The 23,306-nt window shown below is 50.9% G+C and overlaps 1 protein-coding gene across 3 annotated transcripts in view; it reads left to right on the top strand.

Annotated features, from left to right (window-relative positions):
• The first annotated feature begins 3,641 nt into the window (after positions 1-3,641).
• Positions 3,642-23,306, top strand: part of Crtac1 (cartilage acidic protein 1) — a 146,034-nt gene continuing 126,369 nt past the window's right edge. The window contains exons 1-2 of one of the 3 annotated variants that reach the window (XM_021193679.1): positions 3,642-4,023; positions 21,846-22,048. In XM_021193679.1, coding sequence (XP_021049338.1) covers positions 4,000-4,023; positions 21,846-22,048 — 227 coding nt within the window. In that variant the 5' untranslated portion in view covers positions 3,642-3,999. Of the gene's footprint in view, positions 4,024-4,145; positions 4,336-21,845; positions 22,049-23,306 lie in introns of those variants that run through there. The other 2 variants (XM_021193688.2, XM_029544086.1) reach the window with 2 other exon arrangements.

The raw sequence follows: 23,306 nt of genomic DNA, 5'->3' as shown, positions 1-23,306 counted from the left end.
CTGAGGATCAACATGAGAGAATGGCATAGAGCCCCAGTCACTAAACCTGCAGGTACCAGGTAGAACTCTGCCAGAGAAAAGGGGGTGCTGGTCAGGTGCTAGGGCTTAAGTCAAAGGCCAGCAGACTAACCTTCAAGTGTAAACTTATTTACTGTTGACCTTGAGCTCCAAAGAGCCTTTTAACAGGGTGGGGTTACCTTTGTGGCTAAACAACTCAAACAGGGTCAGAGAGCTTCGTAGTCAGAGGTTCCCCAAGCTTTCCTCATCTCCATCTTGCTCCCTACCTCAGACTCTCGCTCAGCCCCTCAGGCTGCACACTCTGCTGCCCAAGGAACCCCTAAAGCATATTCCACAGGTAATCAGGTGAGCACCGAGCACTTAAGTCCAGATGACCCCTATGACAGGTGCCTCCTCGAGTGGTCCTCCCCTCCTCTAGTGGTCCTCCCCAGGCCCAAACAGTTCTGACTTCGACACCCAGCCGTCCCAGGACTCGGGAGCCTCTCCCTGCTTCTTGCCTGCCTTTCTGGTCTGCACCCTTCCTGGAATAGTTTATCTCTGAGGGTTCTCCCATCTCTAGTCATTCTGAGCTAACCCTGGCCACATGGAAGGCTCCTTCCTCTCTGTCTGCCACAGTTATACCTCCGGAACCAACTGTTCCCCGGGGTGGGGGTGGGGGGTTGAAGCATCTCTTTAAGAAGGAGTTCCTGTCTATTTTCACCCTAGACAAAAAGCCCATCCTGACCACCTGTCACTCATTGATACCTGTCACCGTTGATACGCGATGCATACGTGCTCCCTGAGAAAAAGAGGGCCACAGAGAGAAATGGCTTGGTGTGGAAAAGGGGTTACTTTTTCACATCCTTAGAGTGCCGATCACCATTTGTGGTTTTCCATCCACTGCTGCTGCTGCTTCTGCAACTCTCACAAAGAATTCATTTCTTCAGGGACAGCCAGCCTAAAACACAGTCTTTGTCTTCAGTTTCAAATGTCCAAATCCCCGAGAGGGAAAATATTTGGGATTTGTTTGGGGTTTTGCTGGTTCTCTACTTCAACTCACCTGGAGACAAATCCTGACCTTAAACTGACACGAAACCACTTCTCCCTCAACGCTGACTCTAGAAATCCTGACGTTTCACTGCGGAAATATGAATGTGTCTGATTTTCAGATGCGACTCCAGACCTCACAGGATGGTGCAACATATTTGGCACCTCTCTGAATTCTAAAACACCCTGGCTTCAAGGGTTTCTAGACACGGGCAACATTAGGAGAATTAGAAATTCTAGGACCAGATCTGCCCATCCCATCCCATCTCTTATCCCTCCAAGGACTCCCCGAGTGGAACACCTGTCACTTTGCATTTCTCTGTCCTTTCCTGGCACCTCCGCCCTGTCATCCCCTTACCTGACTAGAGAGAGTGAGATCATTACAGGGTTGTTTTGCACCGACAACCTATTCACATCTGGGTGGCTAATGTTGATAATTACTGAGCTGGTTACTAAATCTGTCAGGTTTAGGTGAGGTGAGGCTCGGCAGCTGGGGCTGCTGCTTACAGCTTCCCAGAGAGAAAGAAAGAAAGAGAGAGAGAGAGAGAGAGAGAGAGAGAGAGAGAGAGAGAGAGAGGTGAGAACAAATCCAAGAAAGGTGTGTTCGGATGCTTGGGCTCCAGTGAGACTGGTTAATTACCAGCCACTTGCTGTCTCCCCGAGTTGGAGCTTCTGGCTAAGGAACATGCGTGGATCAGACAGAATCCGACAACTTGCTATTTATTTCCCCATAAAGAAAGTGGCAGGGACTAAGATGCGGAGGACAAGTGTGGAGACAGTCTCTCAGGTGCCAGGACCACAGCCGCATGATGCAGACGTCCTCAGCACAGGGCGGTTGTGTGAGCCACCAGGATGCTGAGCCTATTGATGTGCCTTTGGAGGGAACTGGGGACCAGGGGTGGGCTTGGGACCAAGTGTATTTGGGGCTGGATGAAGTGTATGAATGCAGAACCTTGGATTACGTTATAGCAACACCCTCTGCCCTTGCCTCCCCCCCAGAGAGAGAGAGAGAGAGAGAGAGAGAGAGAGAGAGAGGGAGAGAGAGAGAGAGAGAGAGAGCATCTTTCAGAGAAGCACATCCACACATCCATTCAGAGTCTCACAGGGTACAGAACAGCCTCCGACCCCTAGAGAGAGGTTGATTACAAACCACTGGCCTGGAACCCTGAAGAAACAGGTTGATATTGGGTCGAGCACCCAGAGACTCGGGATTCCTAATGATCCTGAAATTATACTCGAAAGTCACTTATGTGTAAACGTTGGCCAGTTTTTTTCCAGAAAGAGATGCCAATGACTTTCGCCAGATTCTCAAAGGTTCCTCACCGCCGAGGAGCTCCTTGGAGGCCCAAGAGACGGACTCTGCCTACGCTTAGCTTCTGCTTTTTAAGAGAAGAGCACAAACAGAGCTGACAGTTCTAATCAGTATTGGAGATAACCAGGTCCAGCCAGGAACTGGTTGACAGGGAACTCTATTGCAGAGCCCTCATCCAAGTCTTTTTTTAAGCGTCAAGCATACAGACGCCGCTGAGCTAGTTAGTGAGTAGTGATCGCAACAGCCTTTGGAGCCGAGCAAAGAGTCCCATATCCTTCTCTGAGGCCCCGCGTCTGGCTTTCAGAAATCCACCGGTCTTATTCATGAAAGGTCAAAATTCACTAACTACTTGCTGAACACCTATTATATACCTGGTTCTATTGTAGATGCAAAAGAAAGGGCCCGTCATTGTCGTGGACCTTAGCAAGTTACCAGCCTCAAACACTGGTATATGGAGCCCTGCTAACCAAGTTATCTTCTCCATGGTAGTTGCTCTCCCACCACTACCTTTGGGCCAGAAAGACCAAAGCCATTGCACCCAGCTGTGCCAGCTGGTGACAACAGAGAAAGAGCAAGTGGAGGCACTCCCTGTGGGCAAAAGATGCAGACGCCCTGAGCAGGTGGGCCAGGCTCAGCCCTGGTGGGTGCTGCTGGAGAGGGGGCTATATACGATGAGGACTCTGCCTGCGGGGACGGGGTGTGGGTGGGGGGCGGATGTGGGGAAGCAGACTCTGCCGGCAGTTGCCTGGGCCGCCGCGCCTGACCGCCGAGCTGCGCTCGCCTGCTCCCCGCCCTCTGGGACCGTGGTGAAGCTCTGCTCCCCATACTGAGCAGTCCCCCGGAGGCGCTCGGACACGTCCCTAGGCTGGATAAAGATCGACTCGGAGCTCGCTCCCCAGCGAGAAATCTCGCCATCGGCGTGGCTCGCGCGGCCGCTCCGGCCCGGCCCGGGAGACGCCAGATCGCTATCTGGGAGGCAGAAAGACAGCAGCACCGCCGCCACCCCCCACCCTGAGCTCAGCTTGGCTGCGGGGTCCTGGGGTTCGCCGGCCTCCCCTCCCCCCCTTGCACTACCTTCCCCACACTCCCCCACCCCGGGGACATCCGCTTCCCGCCTGCCGAGTCCCTAGTGTCCCTCCAAGGCGCCCTCTCCCCACTCGCCAGGGCCCGCTGCCTCCTGAAGGTTACACGGCGCGGCGGCGGGGCGCGGCAGAGCACGGGGGGCACCCGCCCTCGCCGCCGCCCGCGCCGCCGCCCACCCCAATGCCCGCCGCGCCGGGCCAGCCTGGCTGCCGGCTGCTGCCACCGCAATCCCGGCTCCTAAATCAGCGCGGGGAGGCGCCCCTTCCCCCACCCGGCTCCTCGGGCTCCCCGGGCCGCGATTGGCCGCGCGTGCGCCCCCCAAGCTTGGGCCCCGGCTCCAGCTGCCGCGCCATTGGCTGCGGGCCTCCGCCAGCCTTTACATAAGCCCGGGCGCGCTCGAGTGGAGTTGTATAAAGCGAGCGCGCGGCGTCGGGGCGGGAGGCTCGAGGCCAGTCCGGGACCAAGGCTGGGCGCTGCAAGGCGGCGGCGCCGGCGGCAGAGGCGGCAGCGAGCGCCCGCGCTCCGACGCCCCCAAGCGGTGGGGCTGAGAGAGCCAGAGGATGGCTCCGAGCGCTGACCCGGGCGTGAGTATCCGCTCCTGGAGCCCCCACCCCTTCCGGCGGAGAAAGTTTCTCCAGCCCAGCGCACCCCTCCCCGCACGCCCCCCAGGGGTGGCGGGGATGCAGCTGGGGACCTGGGAAGATCGGGACTGCGAAGGCGGTGACGCTGCTCCCAACTTGCCAAGAGGCTCTAGACTCGATTGGCGCGCAGATCCTCCCCGCGGGCTGGGGGCAAGGCGGGCGCCGGGCTGGAGGTGGTGGAAGAGATGGGAGCCGAGGTGTGGGGGTGACAGCCCACAGTTGGCAGAGAACGTGTTAGGGGCACAGAGGATGGAGGTCAGCGGTTTGAGAAGGGGGCAATGGGGCTAGTAGGGGGCGGAGCAGGTGAAGGCTGTGCTGAGGATACCGGGGGAGTCACCCAGCTGGCGGGCTTAGTTTGGGGACGACTAAGCTACCAGCCTCGGCCGATTGCCAACGCTTCCAGGTTGGGGAAGATCCCCCGGGGCATAGCTCTTCTCCCGGGAAGCCGAGCTGTCTCCCCTGCACAGCGCTGAGTGGCAGAGTGCTCCCGGAGCCAGCCCGGTGCACAGCGTAGCTGCCAGCCGCCTTTTGCTGGACCGAGGTGTGGTCTGGCTTTCTAGCTAAGGATGTTTCAGGCAAGCTCTTTTCTGGCATTCTAGGGGAACCATGGTGTCGCCCCCCTTGATCTTATGAAATCACATAAAGGTTTTGGTGGGGCAGCAGGCAGGCTTGGGGGCATGCCCAGCAATGCAGCGTGATTCTTTTGCAGTACAGTAGTTGGGAGCCCTGGTTAGTCCCGCTTCTGCAGAAACCAACTAAAGAATCCAAAGTCATCCCAGCTGGGATGGGAGCCTCCCTAGGGGTGGGGGTGGGGGTTCCTTCTTGAATGACTAATGATTGCTATTGCTATTGGGTGGGTTCACCTACCGTGGCATTCGTTCTCCTGGAAGCGTTCATGAGTTGCACTTGAGGTATCTTCTGGGATGGGTGCAAGACTTCGAAAATGAAGCCAGTTGGGAAAGAAAGCAAGAAGGTTCCCAGAGTAGAGAACAGCGGTTTGATGCTGTGTTGAACCTGGGAAGAACTCCTGGGGAAAAGCTATCAGGGGAGATTTGAAACCATGATAACTTGGGACAGGAAATACCCTCGTTGAATTAAAGCAGATCCAGAGACTTGAACAGTTCCTCACTCTTGGGCATCGAGACAGAGACGTGGAGGGTGGAAAAATGAGAATATGGACAGTTGCCCCAATATTGTCTTCAAGGGGGGCTATTTTTCCCCCTCTCTCTTTCTGTCTTGATTAAAAAGCCTCTTCTGGAGGGAGGTTCTAAAGTCAATTTAGTAGGCAAGAAAGGGAGTTTAGTTCTTGGTGCTGGACTAGATTAGAACACTTTGGTCTCCAGTTGGCGCTGATAAACCCTGGAGAAGGTTGAAGGCTTACCCTTCACTGGCCATAGTAACTTTAATGCTTCAGGTCTTTAGGTGATGGGTTGTGGTTGGGCCATTCAACGTACTCCAACCCTATCAGTGGGGATGTGTTCAAACTCCTTGGATACCTGCATTAAGCTAATGATCTTATGTGGGGGTTACCAATCCACCCCCACCCCATTCCCTGTTTGCCTGCAGTCAACATTTCTCTGCTGCATTTCCCAAGTCCACCTTTCCATTAGGGATGTGTGCAGTGATAGACCTGCTTGTTGCTCTTTCTTCCTTTCTCCATCTGGACTGCACCTGGCATTCTGAACCCTGGTGTTTATTCTTTGGCACCAGGGTGTTTGGTTAATTGTGGGATGCCTGTGGTTGCACGGAGGAGCCTTGTGGATGAGTAGACCAATGGCCTGTGTAATGCCGAGTCTGAAACACAGATTCTTATAGAGGGACTAGACCACCAACCAGGAAATTCTTCCTGTTAAACGGGTTGTGACCACCTGAGTTGGTCCTCAAGCTTCCTTGCCTCCTTCCAAGTCAGAGGAAGCTTGGAGGTGGAACTGACTCCTTGGTGACCAGTAGGGGGCACCAAAACCACCTGGCTCAGGACTAGTGACTTGTTTCTTACCTTTCACTGGCCATAGTAACTTAATGCTTTAAGAAAGCTCAGGCTAGCCAGGCCTTTAATCCCAGCACTTGGGAGGCAGAGGCAGGCAGATTTCTGAGTTCGAGGCCAGCCTGATCTACAAAGTTAGCTCCAGGACAGCCAGGGCTATACAGAGAAACCCTGTCTTGAAAAACAACAACAAAAAAAAGAAAGAAAGAAAGAAAGAAAGAAAGAAAGAAAGAAAGAAAGAAAGAAAGAAAGAAAGAAAGAAAGCAAGCTCAGGCTACAACCCCCCCAACAGTCATTCATTGTGATTGAGGACATTGTGATTGGGGCCCTTCCACCATGTGTCCTGTGACTTCAGGTGGTCCTGGGACCTCAGATGCAGTGGGGTGGCAGAATATTCCAGGGAGGCAGAGCAGATACATAGCTCCGCTTGTGCTCTGAGATCATTGTTTTCTGCTTGGTATCTGTGTATTCTTTGAATTCTGGGAACCTAAGAATATTTAAGACCAGAAAAGAAGAGGAGCTCTGGGGAGCATCTAGCCCACCTCACCCTGCTCCCAACATTCCCCTGTACAATGTATTTACCAAAAAATTCAGTTGAAGTAGAACTAGTGTCTTGCCCAAGGTCATATGGCTGTTTTAGAAGAGATGGGGCCAAGCCCCAGGATTCCCAGTTCCCTGTTTGGAGCTTTCTCCACTCCAGTGACCTTCTTCTTCTGTGCTGTGAAAATGGACATATGTTTCTACACAGTAGGCACTGGTAATTACTGACTGGCCAGACTTGAGTATACTAATAGCTTTAGTAAATTTAGGGAAATTTTCTTTGCAAGGATGGCAAGGGCAGATAAAGCTCTCATAATGAACCTACACAGGCTGTAAAATTCCAAGTTATCTTCTCTCCTCCCTCCACTGTCTTGTCTTATTGCTCTAAATGATCTTCAGGCAAAAGCTGTGCAACTCGGTGCAATGGAATCAGAAATGCGCAGGCCCTCACCAGATAGTCTTAGAACCTAAGGCGAGGCCTAGACATTGTCTAAGGCTGGAACCGTCTCTCTGTCCTGCCGTCACACCTCTACTGGTGGAACCTCTCAAACTCAGATCCCAGGTGAACTAAAGAATTCCCAAAGAGTGTTTCCCCAGGTCCTTCATCCTTGCCGCTCTCAGCTCAAGGTCACCGTAGTAGAGGCTGTGGTCTCAGACGATCCCTCCTCTTCTGGCATCTGGGGCACCTAGAAGATGCTCCCATTTCTGATGTCCTTCTGTTCTGCTGGTCTTGTGGGTCCGTGGCTAACTCTCTGTTTTCCATTATCACCCAGTTTCTTTATGTACCGTATGAACTTCCGTGGGGCTGGTTTTCTCGGAGCTTTAGCAGATTTGGTGGCCTCTTTTCATTAGGAACCCTGGTGCCAATCCGGAATTCTGAGAAGCAAAATCCTCCCCTGCCCTTGAAGCTCACCCAATGGGTGCTTGTTGCCAAGGAAAATGCTTAAGATTGTTCAGCTCTTCAGTCTCACTGACAAGATGGGTCGTCATCCATAAGAAAGAAGGGCGGTGAGGATGTAGGCCACCAGAGAGCCATAGCTCCTTTCCTTAAATGCGATTCCAAGAACTGTGTTTGAGATCCTCATCAGCCTATTTAACTTCTTCTCAGTCTTGATCTGATTCTATGTAAGATCAGAGGAGTATAATTACATTCAGTATAGGAAGAGTATAGGATCTTCCTGTGAGGGTAGGTAAGCAAAGATAGGGGAAGATGGTCTTTGGGATGCATCATCTCTTTAGGTGTGATGTGAAGAGCTAGTCATTCGGAAGGAGCTATTAGTGCTGGATCACTGGGAACACTATGGGATCTTTTCCTCTGCAGCTAAGGCCAAGTGTTGAGGTTTGCACATCAGCTTCTGGTCATGGTGGCGACAGGACTGATGAGCAAAGTCTGACTGGCAGGTCTCTCTCTGGCCCACTGCTGGATTTTCACTTTGGGGTTCTGCCATGCTTGGGGAAAAGAAATTTTACAGGTCCCAGGATAATTCTGAATGTGATGGAAGGCCCTGAGCTATTGATTCCTGAGGAAGGATCTTTCTGCTGGGAGAAGCCTTCCTCAGAGCCCAGTGATTTAAGAGTGCTGACAAATCCGTGCTCACCGAGCCTCCTGCAGGCTGCAGATAGGCTCCCAGGCCAGCCTGGACTCTGCTCTGGATTTCTGAAGAGTCTGGCTGGTTGCTTAGGGGACATAAACCTGTGAACTCTCCTTAGGAGAAAGTATGAAATCAATTGGTTCATTATCACACCAAACACACTCTGGACCACTTAGGGCGTTTAAGAAATAAGGAGTAGCAGAGGACTGTGAGATTGGGTTTGAAACATGTACAAGAAGGTGTGAAGGGCTAGAGAAAAAGAGTAAAGGATGGATGGAAAGACCTTTGTTCCCCCATGCTCCTTATGTTCCTGACCACACTGCAGTCCCTAGACAGTGACTGGAGAGATTACTGAACTCAAACCACCCAGACTTTTGGCAGTGACTAGAGATAATATATTGCCACAATTGGAATAAAGGATACTACAAGCATCAACTGATGGGAGAGAGGCCAGGTTGTTGCTGAACTTCTTTTAGTGCACAGGGAAGTCCCAACACTACTGATTAGCTGGCCCCAAAGCTCTACGGTACCAGGATCGGGGCCCAGCAATGCTTTCCAGATGGTAGAGATTTGGGAAATGTTCCAATCAGCTCTGTTTCATAGATGAGGACCCTGAGATCCAAAGTGGAGAGAGGACCAGCAGAGCCCAACAGCAAGTGGACAGCGGAGCTAGTCTGGAACTCACATCTGCTCCTCTGAGGCTGGTTTACTCAAACTCCCCCAAAGTTGTTGTGAAGAATAATTATGAGCTGTGGAAACACTTAGAAAATTACAAGGAGACTATTATTAATGCTGCTATTATTAAAGATTTGGGGGTTTGAAAAGTTCTGTTTCTCTGGTGCTGACTCACAGTAACATTAGATCAGTCACTCCCCAGGTCCTATGCTGCTTTGCGTGTGCTTGTGGAAGGGGGTGGTCTTAATAGAAGATAAGGATCAGAATCTTTATCAATAGAGGAAAGTCCAAAGATTTGCCTTTCAAAAACGCTAGACACCTAGAAAGCAAGAAAGAAAAAAGAAAAAGGAAAAAATTTTTCCTTGAAAGAAATCGGATGGACTTTGTGCAAAACCAAACACTCCCTTCTTGGAAACATTCCAGTCCCCTGGCCCCTGCGTGCGTTGGTTCCAGCCCAGGAAATCTGATCAACATCCGGAGGCGAAAGTGATAGCTGCACAAATGACAGGCGACTGGATTTGTCCCCATTCTCTGAGTCAGGGGAGACTGTGACTTCTCTGCCACCCTTTCTGCTGGGGGCAGGACAGGAGGGGGCAGCCTGCACCGGGAAGTTCTACAGGGAAGTTCTGGGAGGGATCTGAAGGCTGGGTACTAATTAGTAAAACCTTGTTTACTTAACAGACATACTCTTAAAGATCTCTTCCAAGGGACGTTTTGACATATTGCTTTAATTAGCCACAGAAGAATGGAGAGTGCAGAGAGTGTAAAATGACCCTCGCTGATGTTTCCAGTTACTCTTATCTTTGTTTGCACCTCACAAGTACTCTGACAAGGTCATGGAATCACTGCTGAGCTAAGGGACCATCCTGGTGACCAGAGGAGGGACCATAAAGATGTCTTTTTCCTTGCCTAGGCCAGGTTCCTTCTGGCTAGAGCATTGATTTCAGCGGGGTTTCTGGCCTGAGCCTCCTGGCTCCTTTTGTCACACCTGTCTAAAATGAGCCACCTTGTCCTGCAAATCCTACTGAAGCTCCCAGGGAAGGCACAGGCCTGAGCGCTTGGATTTTCCCTCCTAGCTCAGCTGCAAAGCTCCCGTAGGCTCTAGGCTCGGCGGTCACAGCCCCACTTGCCGTTCTCCGCACACAGCTGGAGAGAGTGGTTCTCTCCTTGTGGTCAGGCTTAGAGAAGGAAATCACTTAAGGCTCCCTCGGAGAACTAAGGTTACCTGCATTGGAGAAGGAGGCTTTACTACCTAGACCCCTGCCTGGATGCACTGGGGGCCCCCAAGCCCCAGGTCTCAGGGAAGCAGACACCTAAGCTGGCTGGGCTCTTTCCACTGCGTATAGTGGGACCCCTTCTCTTTGAAGTCAGCTCATCTTCTGCCCTGGCCTCTAAGAGCAGCTTCTGTTACACTTCACAGCCCTGTACCTCTCACCCAAACAGGCCTTTGCAAGGGTAAAAACAAGAGTCTCCAAGGAGATGCTGCCCTACCAATGGTGTTGGTGTTGGAGGCACAGCACAAGTGGCAAGCATGCACAGATTCAGCACCCAGGACAGCACCCGAGGCCGTTGGGGAGCTCAAAGGGTGCTAATAAGTGTGTGTGTGTTGTGTGTGTGTCTGTGTGTCTGTGTGTGTGTGTGTGTGTGTGTGTGTCTGTGTGTGTGTGTGTGTGTGTGTGTGGNTGTGTGTCTGTGTGTGTGTGTGTGTGTGTGTGTGGAGGGGGCACGGATTAGAGGTGGCCTTTCTGGGGCTAAGCTGGCCTCTGGCATTATGGTGGATCTCCAAACTGGCCTCACTTGGGGAGGCCTGCTTCTCTTCCAGCGCCTTCTGAAAGCTAGCCTTTGGTGTCAGAGCCATGTATCTATCTCTCCAGGACCCTGCTAATTAGCAGGGCTGGTGAATCCTGTGCAAGGGCCACTCAGTCGGACGATGGTCAGCTGTGAGCCTGAAGCAAGGCTGGGTTTCCTTTTCTCTTCACCATCCACAACTGCTTCTCCTCTCCCCTCCCTCACCCCAAGCAGCTTCTCTGGTGACCCCTTCGAGCAGCCTTTCCCTGCCTCGGCCCACAGAACAGAGGGAAATTTGGATCCCCGCTGAAGACAAACCAGGAACGGAATCTTCGTCTCACACAACTATTCCCGAGAGGAGGCTCTTAAATAGCAAGGCCCACTAATGCATTTTAAATGATTTCAGGGAGAAAAAGAAAAAAGAAAAAAAAACCTGACCCACAGACTCTTAGGTCTGAAAAGAACTTTGGAGGTCATCCAGTGGCCCCCACTACCACCCCCACCACCAGGCTGTTCACATCTCCTCTGGGGCACTGCTCAGAAACACACTTGATGCCTTGCACACGGCTGCCCCAAAGCTAAATGCCCTTTTGAAAAAATGCAAGTCTGATCATGTCTCGGCCTTACTTCAAAACCTCCCCATGGTGTGACTCCGGCTCCTTCCCTTGGTATTGCAGGCTCTGACAGACCCCAGCTGCAGCCTCTGCACAATGCTTTCCACTCTCCTCTCCACTCCCTCTCCCCCACCCCGTGTCCAGACTCTGCGTTTCTGGAAGCAGCACTTGCATTCGCAGCATGCACTGATCTGCCTCACATGCGTGCTTCTGATCCATTGGTCTCTGCCACTTAGAATCCCAATTCACCAGCTCCAGGGACGCTCTCCTGTCTGGCTTCTCCACCCACCTCAGTGGTTAATCCCTCCCTCCCACTGGCTTCATCTAGTCTGTACCTGTTGCTGTTCTGAACTTCCGCTCAGGAGGTTATGTGCAAACCTAGCTCCTTGAGTCTGGGGACCATGCCTGGCTTGTCATTTCTAACCTGGTGGCTAGGCTTCTCCTACGTGTTTGAAGAATGAGTGTGTGTATCTAAGTGTATTGAGGGCTTCTGCGTTTTGAAAGCAGTGTTTAAGGAGCCAAAGAACTCCTCTGGGGTCCCTAGACAAATTAGTAGCAGAAGCAAGTCTATTCCTCAAAGTCTTACAGTCCAGAGCATTCCACTCAACATTTGACAGCTGCTCCTGGAAGGGGCACCTGCGCGCCTGGCCCCTTCTCCAGAGATGCATTTGTTCAGGCGGCAAGCATCTATTACTAGCAGTAATAGTGTGATTACTGTTACCATTACCTACCCTGTGTGGGCGTTTGCTATGCCCAGGACTGTGCTCAGAAGGTAAGGCACATTCATATCAGTCCACTCTCACCACAGTGTGCAAGCCTGTCTTCCCATTTTACAGGCCAGGAAGGCTGAGCCGCTGGTCATATTTAGTAAGATGCTTGCTTGCCTGGGGTATAAGACTAGCAGTCTCCAGCCATCTCTCTTGTTCACAAAAAAACGGTCTCATTAGCAGAGTGCTCTCTGTGACACATCCTGGCCTGGGTCTCTCAGGCTCTCTTTTGCCTTTTTCTGGAAAAGATCCATCTTTCCTCTCTTGTACCATCTAGAGTTCTCTCTTCATGGGAGGAAGCAGTACATTTTCCTGGAGCTGGGGATAATACGATGGACAGAGCCACTGGGGATGTAGCTCAGTGGTAGTGTTTGCCTAGCATGCACAAGGCTTTAGGCTCCGTCTCTAGCACCACAGAGGGAGGAAAGTTATATAGGCTCAGTGCCTCCTGGGTTGGTGGGTGGGTGGGTGGGGTGTAGAGGTCTGGAGTTTTTCCAGGCTGGCCATGCGGGGGACCGGCAGAGGGAGCAGGGTGAAGAAAACAGAGCTAAGGAATTAGAACAAGCATTCCATGACACGGGGTTTTTCTCTTGTTCTCAGTATTTTCCTGGTGACCAGCGCAGAGCCTGGCATACAGCAGGTTATAAACAATCCTGAATGAATGAATGAGTAAATGTTACCTCCAGTACTCCCCTATTCATTATTCTCTGCATCTTGCCCTCTCTTGGTCCCCTGCATACTTCAATGTAATTATTTTCTTGCTCTATTGTTTTTTCTTCCAGTGTTAGGAAGGGGAGACGGGTTGCCATGAACTCAGTCAAGCACTATCCATTGAGCCACACCTCCAGCCCTACTGTGTTCTTTTTTGCCATACTGTCACCTTGTCAGCCTTCATCCTTTGGACCTGATCCCCGTGAGACCTGCTTCGCAGCATCCTTCCTGCCACATGCACTGCACCTACCATGCAGAGCCTCATTGTGCTACAAAACGCTGCATCTCCACAGTGCACATGCTATCTCCCTGGCCTGAGATGCACCCCTCTGTCCGCCCCTGTCCCTGTGGCTAGCTCACTGCTGTTCTCCTTCTCTTCTGTCCCTATCTTACTTGAATCAAGACAAACTTGGTGGGGTGAAGGAAACAATGTACTGAGGTGTCTAGGAGTATTGATCCTGGCGCTAGTTTGCTTAAACAGAAATGGTGGGTTCACTGTATAGGAGTACATAACCTTGGTCAGGTTACTTAAGCCCTCTGTGCTTAAGCTTCTGCATCTGTAAGATGGGAGCACCAACTCCCAGACTTCTAGTGGGGATTAAATGAGTCACCCATGTGGAGGTCCATAACACCAATATGGCCAGAGTTAGGTATATAATGCCATCATATTGCTGCCCACTTTTGCTCCCTGGAATTGCAGCTTTGTGCTAACTCTGTTTGCTTTGATACTGGACAGTCTGCTATCAGCTCTGAGACAGAGAGGGAAGCAGGGGGTGAGTAAGAGGAGAGGAGTTAGCAGGAATGGAGGATGCAGGGGAGAAACACCCATCAGACAGGATGGAGATGCTGAGGACACTGGAGGGATCCACAAAGGATTTGACCCTTGACCCAAGACCTAGGGGTCATGAAGAATGATGAAACAAGAAAAACCGGGACACCAGAACTGAATGGTCATGTTGGTTTTGGAGGATATCAGTGAAAAACGCCTTACTCAGCTGGGGACCAGTGGAGGCTAGAGGCAGGAGTCCAGCAGATAGAATGAAATGCCCCTGTGGTTACCTAGGCAGCTCGTTGGCAGGTGGTACCTTGTTAGTGCCCTGTCCCGGTCTACTGCAGGTAGAAAAGGCTATCTTGCTTGTTTACGCTCCGTATAGGGCAAGTTGTCTCTACAGGGACCAAGTTGTCCAGAGGAGTCCCCAGGCAGAGTCTTCCAAAGTTCCCAGTGTGATGGGGGATGGGGCACTGTTGTAATGTGGCCTTTCTCAGCCTCACTGCAATTGGCATTTATACATGCTACTGTCCTGGGGTCTATCCTGTGCTCTGAAGGACATTCAGCTGCATCTCTGGCCTCTACCCACAGGATGCCCTTAGCAACCTCTTCCCTGGTCTGACAACCCAGAATGTTCCTAGACAGTGCCATTCCACTTGAAGACCGGGTCTCTAAGGACAGATCCTCCAGATGAGGTCCAGGAGTAGAGATTGAGTACCGCCTCTCACACTGTGATCCAGGAAGCCGAGGGCAGGTCAGGGTGACAGCTGGGTCCCCCTGACCTTTGCAGATGTCTGCGCTCTGCACTTCGTGTCCTTCCCTCCTCCTCAGCCTCTCCCCGTTCGGCTCACTTCTTCCACCCTCTGAAACCCAGCCCCAGCAGCCCCTCTCTGGGAAGTGATCCCAGCTCCCCCAGGGAAGCCCTCAGGTCTCTTTGTGGTTCCCCTCCACAGCACCCCACACCCCACGGCACCCCACACAGCAAACAGTGAATGACCTTGTCCTCGGGACCCTCTGTCCGCAGTCCAGGCCAGGACTGTCGCTCAAGGCCAGGTTCATTTTAGGTCTGAAGGAAGTGTTGCTGGGGTGACTGAGCCAGGGCTGCTCCGTCAGCTCTTCTTCAGCGGTGCTTGCATTCCCACAGCTCTTTTCTGGGTCTCTGAGGATCTGATGGCCCAGGCCGTGAGGGGCAGAATGTTCCTGCAGCTTCTGTGCCTCCCTCCTCTTCATCTCAGCTGTCTGACGAGGGTCTGAGAGGGTCTGTTTTCTCTGCCTATTTCCAACATTTGGTCCTCTTGCTTTTGTGTGGGTGTGGGGTGTGTCCTTGCACTTTGGATAATTGCAGAAGAACTGAGTGCCCTGGAAATTGCCCTTGGAAGCCTCTCCCACAGCTGCCTGACCCCACGGCAGAGAAGCCAGGTTGCTTGGATACCAGTGCTCAGACCCAATTCAGGAAAGTCTGGAGGCCACAGAAAACTGAGAAAACTGATTTTTTTGTTGTTGTTGTTCCTGTGTGTGACCGGGAGCCAGTATCTGAAGACTGACTCCACCTTTGCTATGGGCCACCAAGCTGCTTTCCACCTGGCCCCCTGCCAGCCCTTCCCTAGAGCTCGATTAACCTACCTCACCGTGGCTCAGGTGATCCCACGTTACAGACAAGGACATTCAAGATCAGCAAGGTGGAAGAACACACCAAGGTCGCGTGCCGGTCTGCGCTGGGCCTTCGGGTCCAGATGCAGGTCGCTGACGCCAGGCTTCAGGCTCCCTCTCTACTTCTCGCTGAGGATTGTTGAAAAGTTCGCTTATGGAGCATTTTAAGGAAGTTATTATGGCGCTGCAGTTCTTCCCAGGAACACAAGTCCAGCCACCACACAGTCTTCAGAGAGACCTTTCTTATCCTTGGCCCCACAACTTCCCTGCGGAGCTCTTCACTCCTTACGGAGATGTCATGCACTCTGGCACAGTGCCCCTCTGCCAAGGGGACTGGACCTTGGCTTTCAGCTCATCTTTCTCCTCTGGTGTGCTCTGCCCCTGCAGAGTTTCACATGGCCTTGACACAGGGTGTCATACTTCAGTCACTGCTGGTTTGCTCCATGGGGGCAAATGCTGGGCTTGGTTCATCTTTAGTTTGTGGAACTCATACATCTCTAGCAGATGTTCTTCTTGCTCCGTACCAGAGGTCTAGTGCTGTATACATTACACACTCTGTATTACTCTCTGCACCATGTAAATATTGCTGCTAGTGACTGCCAGGCACAGTACTGTAATAACGCCTAGCAAATGATTGACATCCAAGTACCCAAGAAAAAAGACGCCCTTCCTATCCCTCATCCCAATCTAGTTTTGATTTTTAACCTTTCCCCCAAGGATTCAGATGTGAAAGGAGACTCCTGAGCAAGTCGTATCAAATGTGAGGTCACTCTGGACACCCCTACCCTTCTGGCTCAGGCAGTAGAAGCCTGCTCTGCTTTCTTCCCCAAACTTCATATCTTCTGCCTCCGTTGACACTCTTCAGCTAAATGGATTTTCTTCATAGACTTCAACAAGTCAATGATGAATTTCAGGAGGAGAAACATTTTTCACTTCAAATCAGATCGCAGTGAACGCTCTCATCAGGGGACCGTGAGTCTGGGGCAGTGTTTTTTTATCCTGAACTTCCCATCAACATCAGCTGGACAGCTCCTAAAAAGATACAGCATCATGACCCAGGACCAGTGAAATCACACCGAGAAGCCCGGGCTTCGCCACAGTGCTCCCAGGGACAGAGGTGATTCCTCTGGGCAGCAGGGGTTGGACATCACTAGCTGGCAACCCTCTTGCTGGAGGTGAGGTCTGTAGAGCAGTGGCCTGGCCATTGCCTGACAGTTTGTCAGACATGCAGACCACCTGGATTAGAGCCTGCATTAGCACAGACCCTCGGGGGATTGTCAAGCACATTGCAGTTTGAGAAGTGTTGCTTTAGAGAAAGAACAGCTTTTAGACACCTATGACAAGCTGCAAGCCGTTTCTGCTGATTCATATTACCACTTGGACATATTCCTTCCGCCTTTCTTCCACTTAATAATATTAATAGCATATCTCCAGTGATGGATTCTGGGAACACAACTGGCATGTATCTCTGCCTTCACCTACCTCCATTTTCTGTGGGTCCTGCCCTTTGATGGCATCTTCCTTGGGTCTCCTTGATCTGACTCCCACTTCCTTGATCGGACCCCTTCACCTCTTCTTACCTCTATGCAGAGCTGGGACTCTTCTCAGTCCCTACCAGTTGTGGTAATTTACCGTGGGCTGAAGACAGCTGGTGCTTCGAGTGTCTAAAGAGGAACCAAGCCGGCGCAGTCCTGGAGACTGCCCCTCCCTGTGGCTGATTCCACTCCTCAGATCTAGAGGCAAAGGGGAAGGTTCTTGAATCAAGCCCAGACCTTCAGTGGAGTATATTGCTTGGTTTCACGACTCTGGGAGCGGCAGCCATGGTGCTGCTCTATAAACTACATGTCGTCGGAGAGCAAGGTTCTATGCCGCCAGGGAGCCTGTTAGAAATACAGAGTCGTGGGCGCCCTGGCAGAGTTATTGAACCAGAATCTGCATTTAAACAAGACCACCAGATGATTCATGGGCACGTTAAAGCCTGAGAGGCTGAAGCACTGGTGTGGAGCAGTGTTTCCCAAGCTTTACAGCATATGGAAATCACACAGTAACTTTGAACACCTCAATGCCCAGGTTCCAGCCTGGGCCAGTGAAGTCCGATGGTCTTCAGATGAGAGTCATGAGTCTGCACATTTTAAATTGTGGTCAAATACCCACGGCATAAAATTTACTATTTAATCACAACCAAAAGTCCACTGCAGTGGTCCAAAGCCAAACATCCACCCCATCCATTTGTAGAAGTTAATTCATCTTTCCATCTGAAACTACAGTCGTCAAGTACTAGTTCCCACAGCGGTTCTCCACAGCCTCTGGAAAACACATTCTATTTCCCATCTGTATGCATACAGGCTACTCCCAGGACTTCATACAGATAGAGTTGCAGAGCGTCTGTTCTCCTGTGACTAACTACCTTATGTTACCTGCTAAAGTGTCTTCAGGATTTGTCCACATTGTGGTGTTGGCCAGAATTTCTGTTCTTGCCATGGCTGAATATGGTTCATGCATGCCATGCTCTGTTTATACATCCACAGTATGGTTCATGCATGCCATGCTCTGTTTATATATCCACAGACACTTGGGTGACTTTCATCTTTTGGCCAGCTTGTTTACTACTGCTGCCCTGTGCATAGGTGTGGAGATATCTGTTTCTCCTGGATTCTCTCAGAAGCCCTTGCTCTTGCTCTTCCATCAAGAGGCCTAGGGTGAACTGTGAGAGGAATTCATTACTCTCTTAAGGCAGAAAAACTCGACAAAGTTATACATGTCAAGAAGCCCACGTCTTTGTGTTCCATTTAGGAAGGCCCGGCAAACTGCCCAGACCATCGGGGGCGTGTGTATTCCAAATTCACCAACTGTCTGAAAGACCACTCTTTAAACAAACCATGAAGGTCATCCTGCGTTTCTGTGCTGAAGTTGGTGTGTGCTGGGCAGGCAATGGCTTAAGGGTGGGTCTGATGGCCTCCCAAAAGAGTACTGAGTTTTCCTGCACCAAACCTAAGAGTGTAGATGGAGATCCTCTAGCCACTCAACACATCTGGGTTGAACAAAACACCCAAGGTGAGCGACCAAACCTTCAGAGATCATTAACCCTTTGTCACATGGAGACCATCCTCACAGCAAAGGAGCCAACTATTCCTAAGCCAGGAGAGGGGGTAGCACAGAAGAAAAAGACGCCCCAGCATACAATGAATGCAATCAAGTTTTTAAAAATCTACTTATTATTTCAGTTTTGGGGGTGCCCACTCAGAAGTGGACTTTCTAGACCACACGGTAGTTCTAGTGCGAGGTTTTTGAAGAACCGCCAGCTGCCGTGTCTTCTCACACCGCGGTACCATTTTCCCTCCCTCTAGCAGTGTGCAGGCCCTCCCCACTCTCCCCAGCATCTGTTATTCTCTGGGTTTTTATTATTGTTGTTGTAGTCAACCAGTGCGAGTGGAATATGTCATTGTGGTTTTGATCTGCATTTGTTTATAATCAGTGGGGTTTCATGCTCTCATGGGCCATTTGCATATCTCTGGAGGATGTCTATTCAGGTCTTTTGCCCACTTAGAATCGGCTTCTTTCTTTTTTTCTTTTTCTCTTTTCTTTCTTCCCTTTTCTTCTCCTCCTCTTCCTCTTCTTCTTCCTCCTCTTCCTTCTTCTCCTCTTCTTCCTCTTCCTCTCCTCCTCCTCCTCTGCTCTGCTGCAGGAGTGTTTTATTGATACACTTTGGATGGCAATACCCTATCAGATGCATAGTTGGCAAACGCTTATACTCATTCTGTGGTTGACTTTCGTCCTTCGACGAGTGCTCTTTGATGCACCAAAGTTTCTAATTTTGATATAGCCCATTCTGTCCGACTTTCCTTTGTCATCTGTGCTCTTGGTGACTTCTCTAAGAGATTGTTGTGAGGCATGAGAATTTTGTGATGCTCCTCATGTGCTTTCAGTGTTCAGCCAGGACTGTGCACTGCTTCTTAAATTTTAACGTATATACAAATTAGCCTGCATCGTGTTAGAATGGATGTTCTAATTTAGTGGGTCTTGGGTGAGACCCAACAGTCTGCATCTCTAATAGGCTGCTAAATGATGCTTCTGATGCTCTATGTGTGGACCACTCCGAGTAGCCAGGATGCGGAGGAGCATGCCAGTGGTAGCTTCCATTCTGAGAGGAGCAGATGCAGTTATCATAGCTTCTCATAAGATTCCCCACTATTACCGTTTCCTAACCTGGCATCAAGATAACCCAGTACTAATCACCTCACTTCCTAAAGCTGGTCCTGAGCACCCCAAGACGGGGTGTTTGGGTTACCTTTGGCATGGCAGAACAATTAGACATGAGGAATACAAACCCTAAGCCTGATCCCCAGCCTACCCCAAGAATTTGGGAGTTTATGTAAACACATAAATAGTCTGCTCCCCTCCATCCCTAGCCCTTTAAAGGGAGATACTATAGAGGACCCTTCTGGAAAGTCGTTTTCTTTTAAATGGGTTTAATATCCTCAAAAGGGAAAAAAAACCATACAGGTTGGTATGAGGTTTGCAGAAGCTGTTTGTGGACACGTGGTGGAGACTTCTGAATATCTCCTTTAAAAACTTCCTTTCATCCACCGTAGAGTCTTGGAGCTAGAAAGGCCCTTCAGAGGTCTCTTCCCAAACCTTTGTTTCAGAGGAGAGAGCAGGAACCCAGTGGTATTCGAATTTGTTAAGATCACCAAAACAAAGTTGAGGTCAACCCACAGGTACGCTTTCCCCCCCTCCCCCCACCAGAGGAAAGGCAAAAATCAAGAGGCCAGGTCACATGACTTTGCCCTTCTTAGAACTTCTTCCAGGTAGGCATCTGTCACCCTACTAGGATCTGACCCCTGTCTCGGTGACCCAAACTGAGTCTGTAAAGGGACCGAGGAGCTTCGAGGAGGCGGCTCTCATGGCTGGTGCTGTAAGCTGATCACATATCCCAGCCACTGCCAATCAATTGGATTTGGCTCTCAAGTAGGAGTTCACTGTTGTCCCTTCAATGGAAGTCACGCTATCAATAAAGTAAAACAAAATAAAAAGCTTCGTGACCTTCAGATCCCTGCTACACTTCAACATGTCCACCCTGCCTATTAAATACTCTTTATCTACCCACACCTGCTTGTAAAGATGGTTCTGGGTTTCCTTAGCCAGAGAAATGTCCTGCTCAGCTGCAGAACTCTGAGAGCATGTGCTTGGCTTAGCCAGGGGACTCTTAATTTGGAATGACCTTTTTTGGTATCATGGTATCACGGGAGCACATGGGCTCCCAACATGTGTGCTTTGAGCACACGACAAGAACCTCCTTTAACAATGGATCCTACATGGTCGCTACCCTCCGATGGAGCTCTGCCCCTGCATTTCTCTACAGCGAGACATCAAGGAGGCTTCAGATTCTGTCTAGATCTAAAGGCAGTGCCTGGACCCCCCGTTTTGGCCTCTGGGTCCTTGACCTGGAGCACAAGCTCATTTTCTGGCAGGAGCATCTGTCTCCATATGGGGAGACAGTCTTCAGATCTCCTTTGCTCTTCCCTCATTAAGATGTCAGTCCGGCTCAGCCTTGTTCTCTGCTGCCAGATGCGCTGACAAGCAAGCAGCCAAGCTCTGGCAGGAGGAGGCCTGCTGCCTTCTGAAGGCAGGAGGGTAGCACTTTGCTGCCGGATTGGACCTGCGCAGGCTTCCTGGAATTCCACGAGTCTCGGGGACATTCCGTGAGGTCCAGTTCTCTCTGACTATGGCAGAGTCTTAGAGTGGAGCTAGCTCCGGCATTCCCAGGCTCTCTTGCTCTCACTTCGAGCAGGTGGAGTGCCACCTCCCCAGCCATCCTCAGCTGTCTCCTGGGCGAGTGCCATTGGCTCCCAGGGTCTTAGGCTGTTTGGCAACACCCTGAGTTATGTTAAAGATATAATAATGAATTATACAATGCATTATACATAATTAATTTATAATAAAACACACACACACACACAATGGTTTAATTTCTCCAAGTGAATGATGTGCTAGCCGCCAGACCTCGCTGGAATGCATCCCTTGACTGACTGCCTCTTAGTCTGGAAGCAATGACCAACAGCCCTTGGGAGCGATCTTGTCTTGGAGAACCTGCCAGACCACCTCTAGGATGTGCCTCACAGGAGATCAACCCCCGACTACCTTTGCTGTTGCTCTGGACCCAGTGGCCTGTGGGTGGGGGAGGGTTTCATCCCACCACCACCACCTCTGCACTGAAATCTGTTATTTGCCTCATTCTTCCAGAGTATAGGACATCCTTCCTCCCTTCCTTCCTCCCTTCCTTCCTCCCTTCCTTCCTCAAATACGTCTTGACTGCTCTTTGCATAACATATTCTTAGCCTGGTGCATATCAAGTAAGCAAACCAGACAAATATCCATGGCGAAGTGGATCTTGTACTCTAGCAGAGGGTGACAGCCCAGTAACTGAGTGTGAGGTGCAGTAAATCCCATTGCAAGAGGTGCAATGATGGGTGCTGCAGAAGAGGGAGGAAAGACCAGAACCAGTGGCCCACCAGGATGGAGGCAGGTTGTAGATTTAGGATAGCAGAGATGGGGCACTTACAAAGCAGTGGTCCTGTAATCGCTGAGACAGGGGAGAATGCCCACACGGCCTCCAGGGACTGGATCTGCCCAGCTCTGGGACCTTTCAGTAAAGCCTGTAACTTTTGCTTTCAGATGGTCCGGATGGCTTTGCTCCTCCTGCCGCCCCTGTGGCTTCTGCCTCTGACTGGGGGATCCCAGAGGGCTGAGCCCATGTTCACTGCGGTCACCAATTCAGTCCTGCCCCCTGACTATGACAGCAACCCCACCCAGCTCAACTATGGAGTGGCAGTGACGGATGTAGACCACGATGGGGACTTCGAGATCGTTGTGGCGGGGTAAGTGCCTCCCACCCTGAGTCTGACAGACGTATTAATCAGCCTTTGCAGCGATACGGTTGTGTGACATTAACTCCAAACCACAACGCAGCGGCCACTGCTTGTTCTCGCTTGGTTCTGCAGTCCTCTGTGGCCAGCACCAGCCCGGCTGGCAGAGCTGTGGTTCTGGGATGCCATCGCTTTGCCCTCTGCAAAGCAGGGGCCCTGTGCAAACGGCAGCTTAGAGGAAAGCTATCTGCATGCAGGCTTCTCAGAGCTACCTCTTGTCACACATCAGCTCCCTTGGCCATGCAGGTATCACTTTCTTCCCAGGGAGGTTCTACACGGGCAGGACATAAAAGTGTTAGTTCGTAGAAGGGGTTGCTATGTGCTCACTGATTCCCACGACACTTTACATAAGGCTAAGAAAACGTTAATTACCCATTTCAAAGAAGAGCGAAGATGGAAATCAAGAGGGATAGTTAAGCCTCTCCTGGCTAGGCATATAGCCTGCTACTCCTCCTCCCAAAAAGAACACTATTGCATAGCTGGAAAAGCAGAGACTCGGAGTTCAGATGGCTTGAGATGGCGCCCGGGTGCGCAGCTTCCCAGTTGTGTGACCCTGAGATCCACATACACCCTCTGGAAGAAAGGGATCACTGTAACACTGAAGCCTGAAGCCTCACTTGGCTATTGCACATGGTAGCACACGGAGAGTTCTGCCCATCACCACGGAGAACTGTTATTTATTGAGCACCACTGAGTGCCGGGCTCTACGGTCATATTTCACACGTATCACCTTCTTAATCCCTCTGACATCCCAGCACCCCATTTAGAGATGAAGAAACGAAACTCAAAAGCGGGGCGGGGCAGGGTGGTGGTGGTGATAAGGAATGTAGCTTAGTTGGTAGACTGATTGTCCAACATGCATGAAGCTCTGGGTTCAGTCCCAAGCACCACGCGTGTTGTGGGACACACCTAGGATTCCAGCACTTGGAGATGGAGCACTGTGAGACTGTCTTGGAAAACCAAACAAAAGATAGCAACGGGCTTTCATAAATACACAGTAAATGGATGGGCCATCCTAGAGTCACCATATTTACTACACAAAGTCTCGCCACCACTTCAAAAGCCAGTGATAAGAACAAAGCAGGGGCCATCTGCCTAGTTCTAGGGGCCTGCTTTCTTCCTTTCTTTCTTTCTTTCTTTCTTTCTTTCTTTCTTTCTTTCTTTCTTTCTTCCTTCCTTCCTTCCTTCCTTCCTTCCTTCCTTCCTTCCT

This window comes from Mus pahari, chromosome 1 (genome assembly GCF_900095145.1).
Source record: "Mus pahari chromosome 1, PAHARI_EIJ_v1.1, whole genome shotgun sequence".
Taxonomy (NCBI): Eukaryota; Metazoa; Chordata; class Mammalia; order Rodentia; family Muridae; genus Mus; species Mus pahari.
Note: the sequence above shows the minus strand (reverse complement) of the source record. Positions and strands in the feature narration are given on the sequence as shown.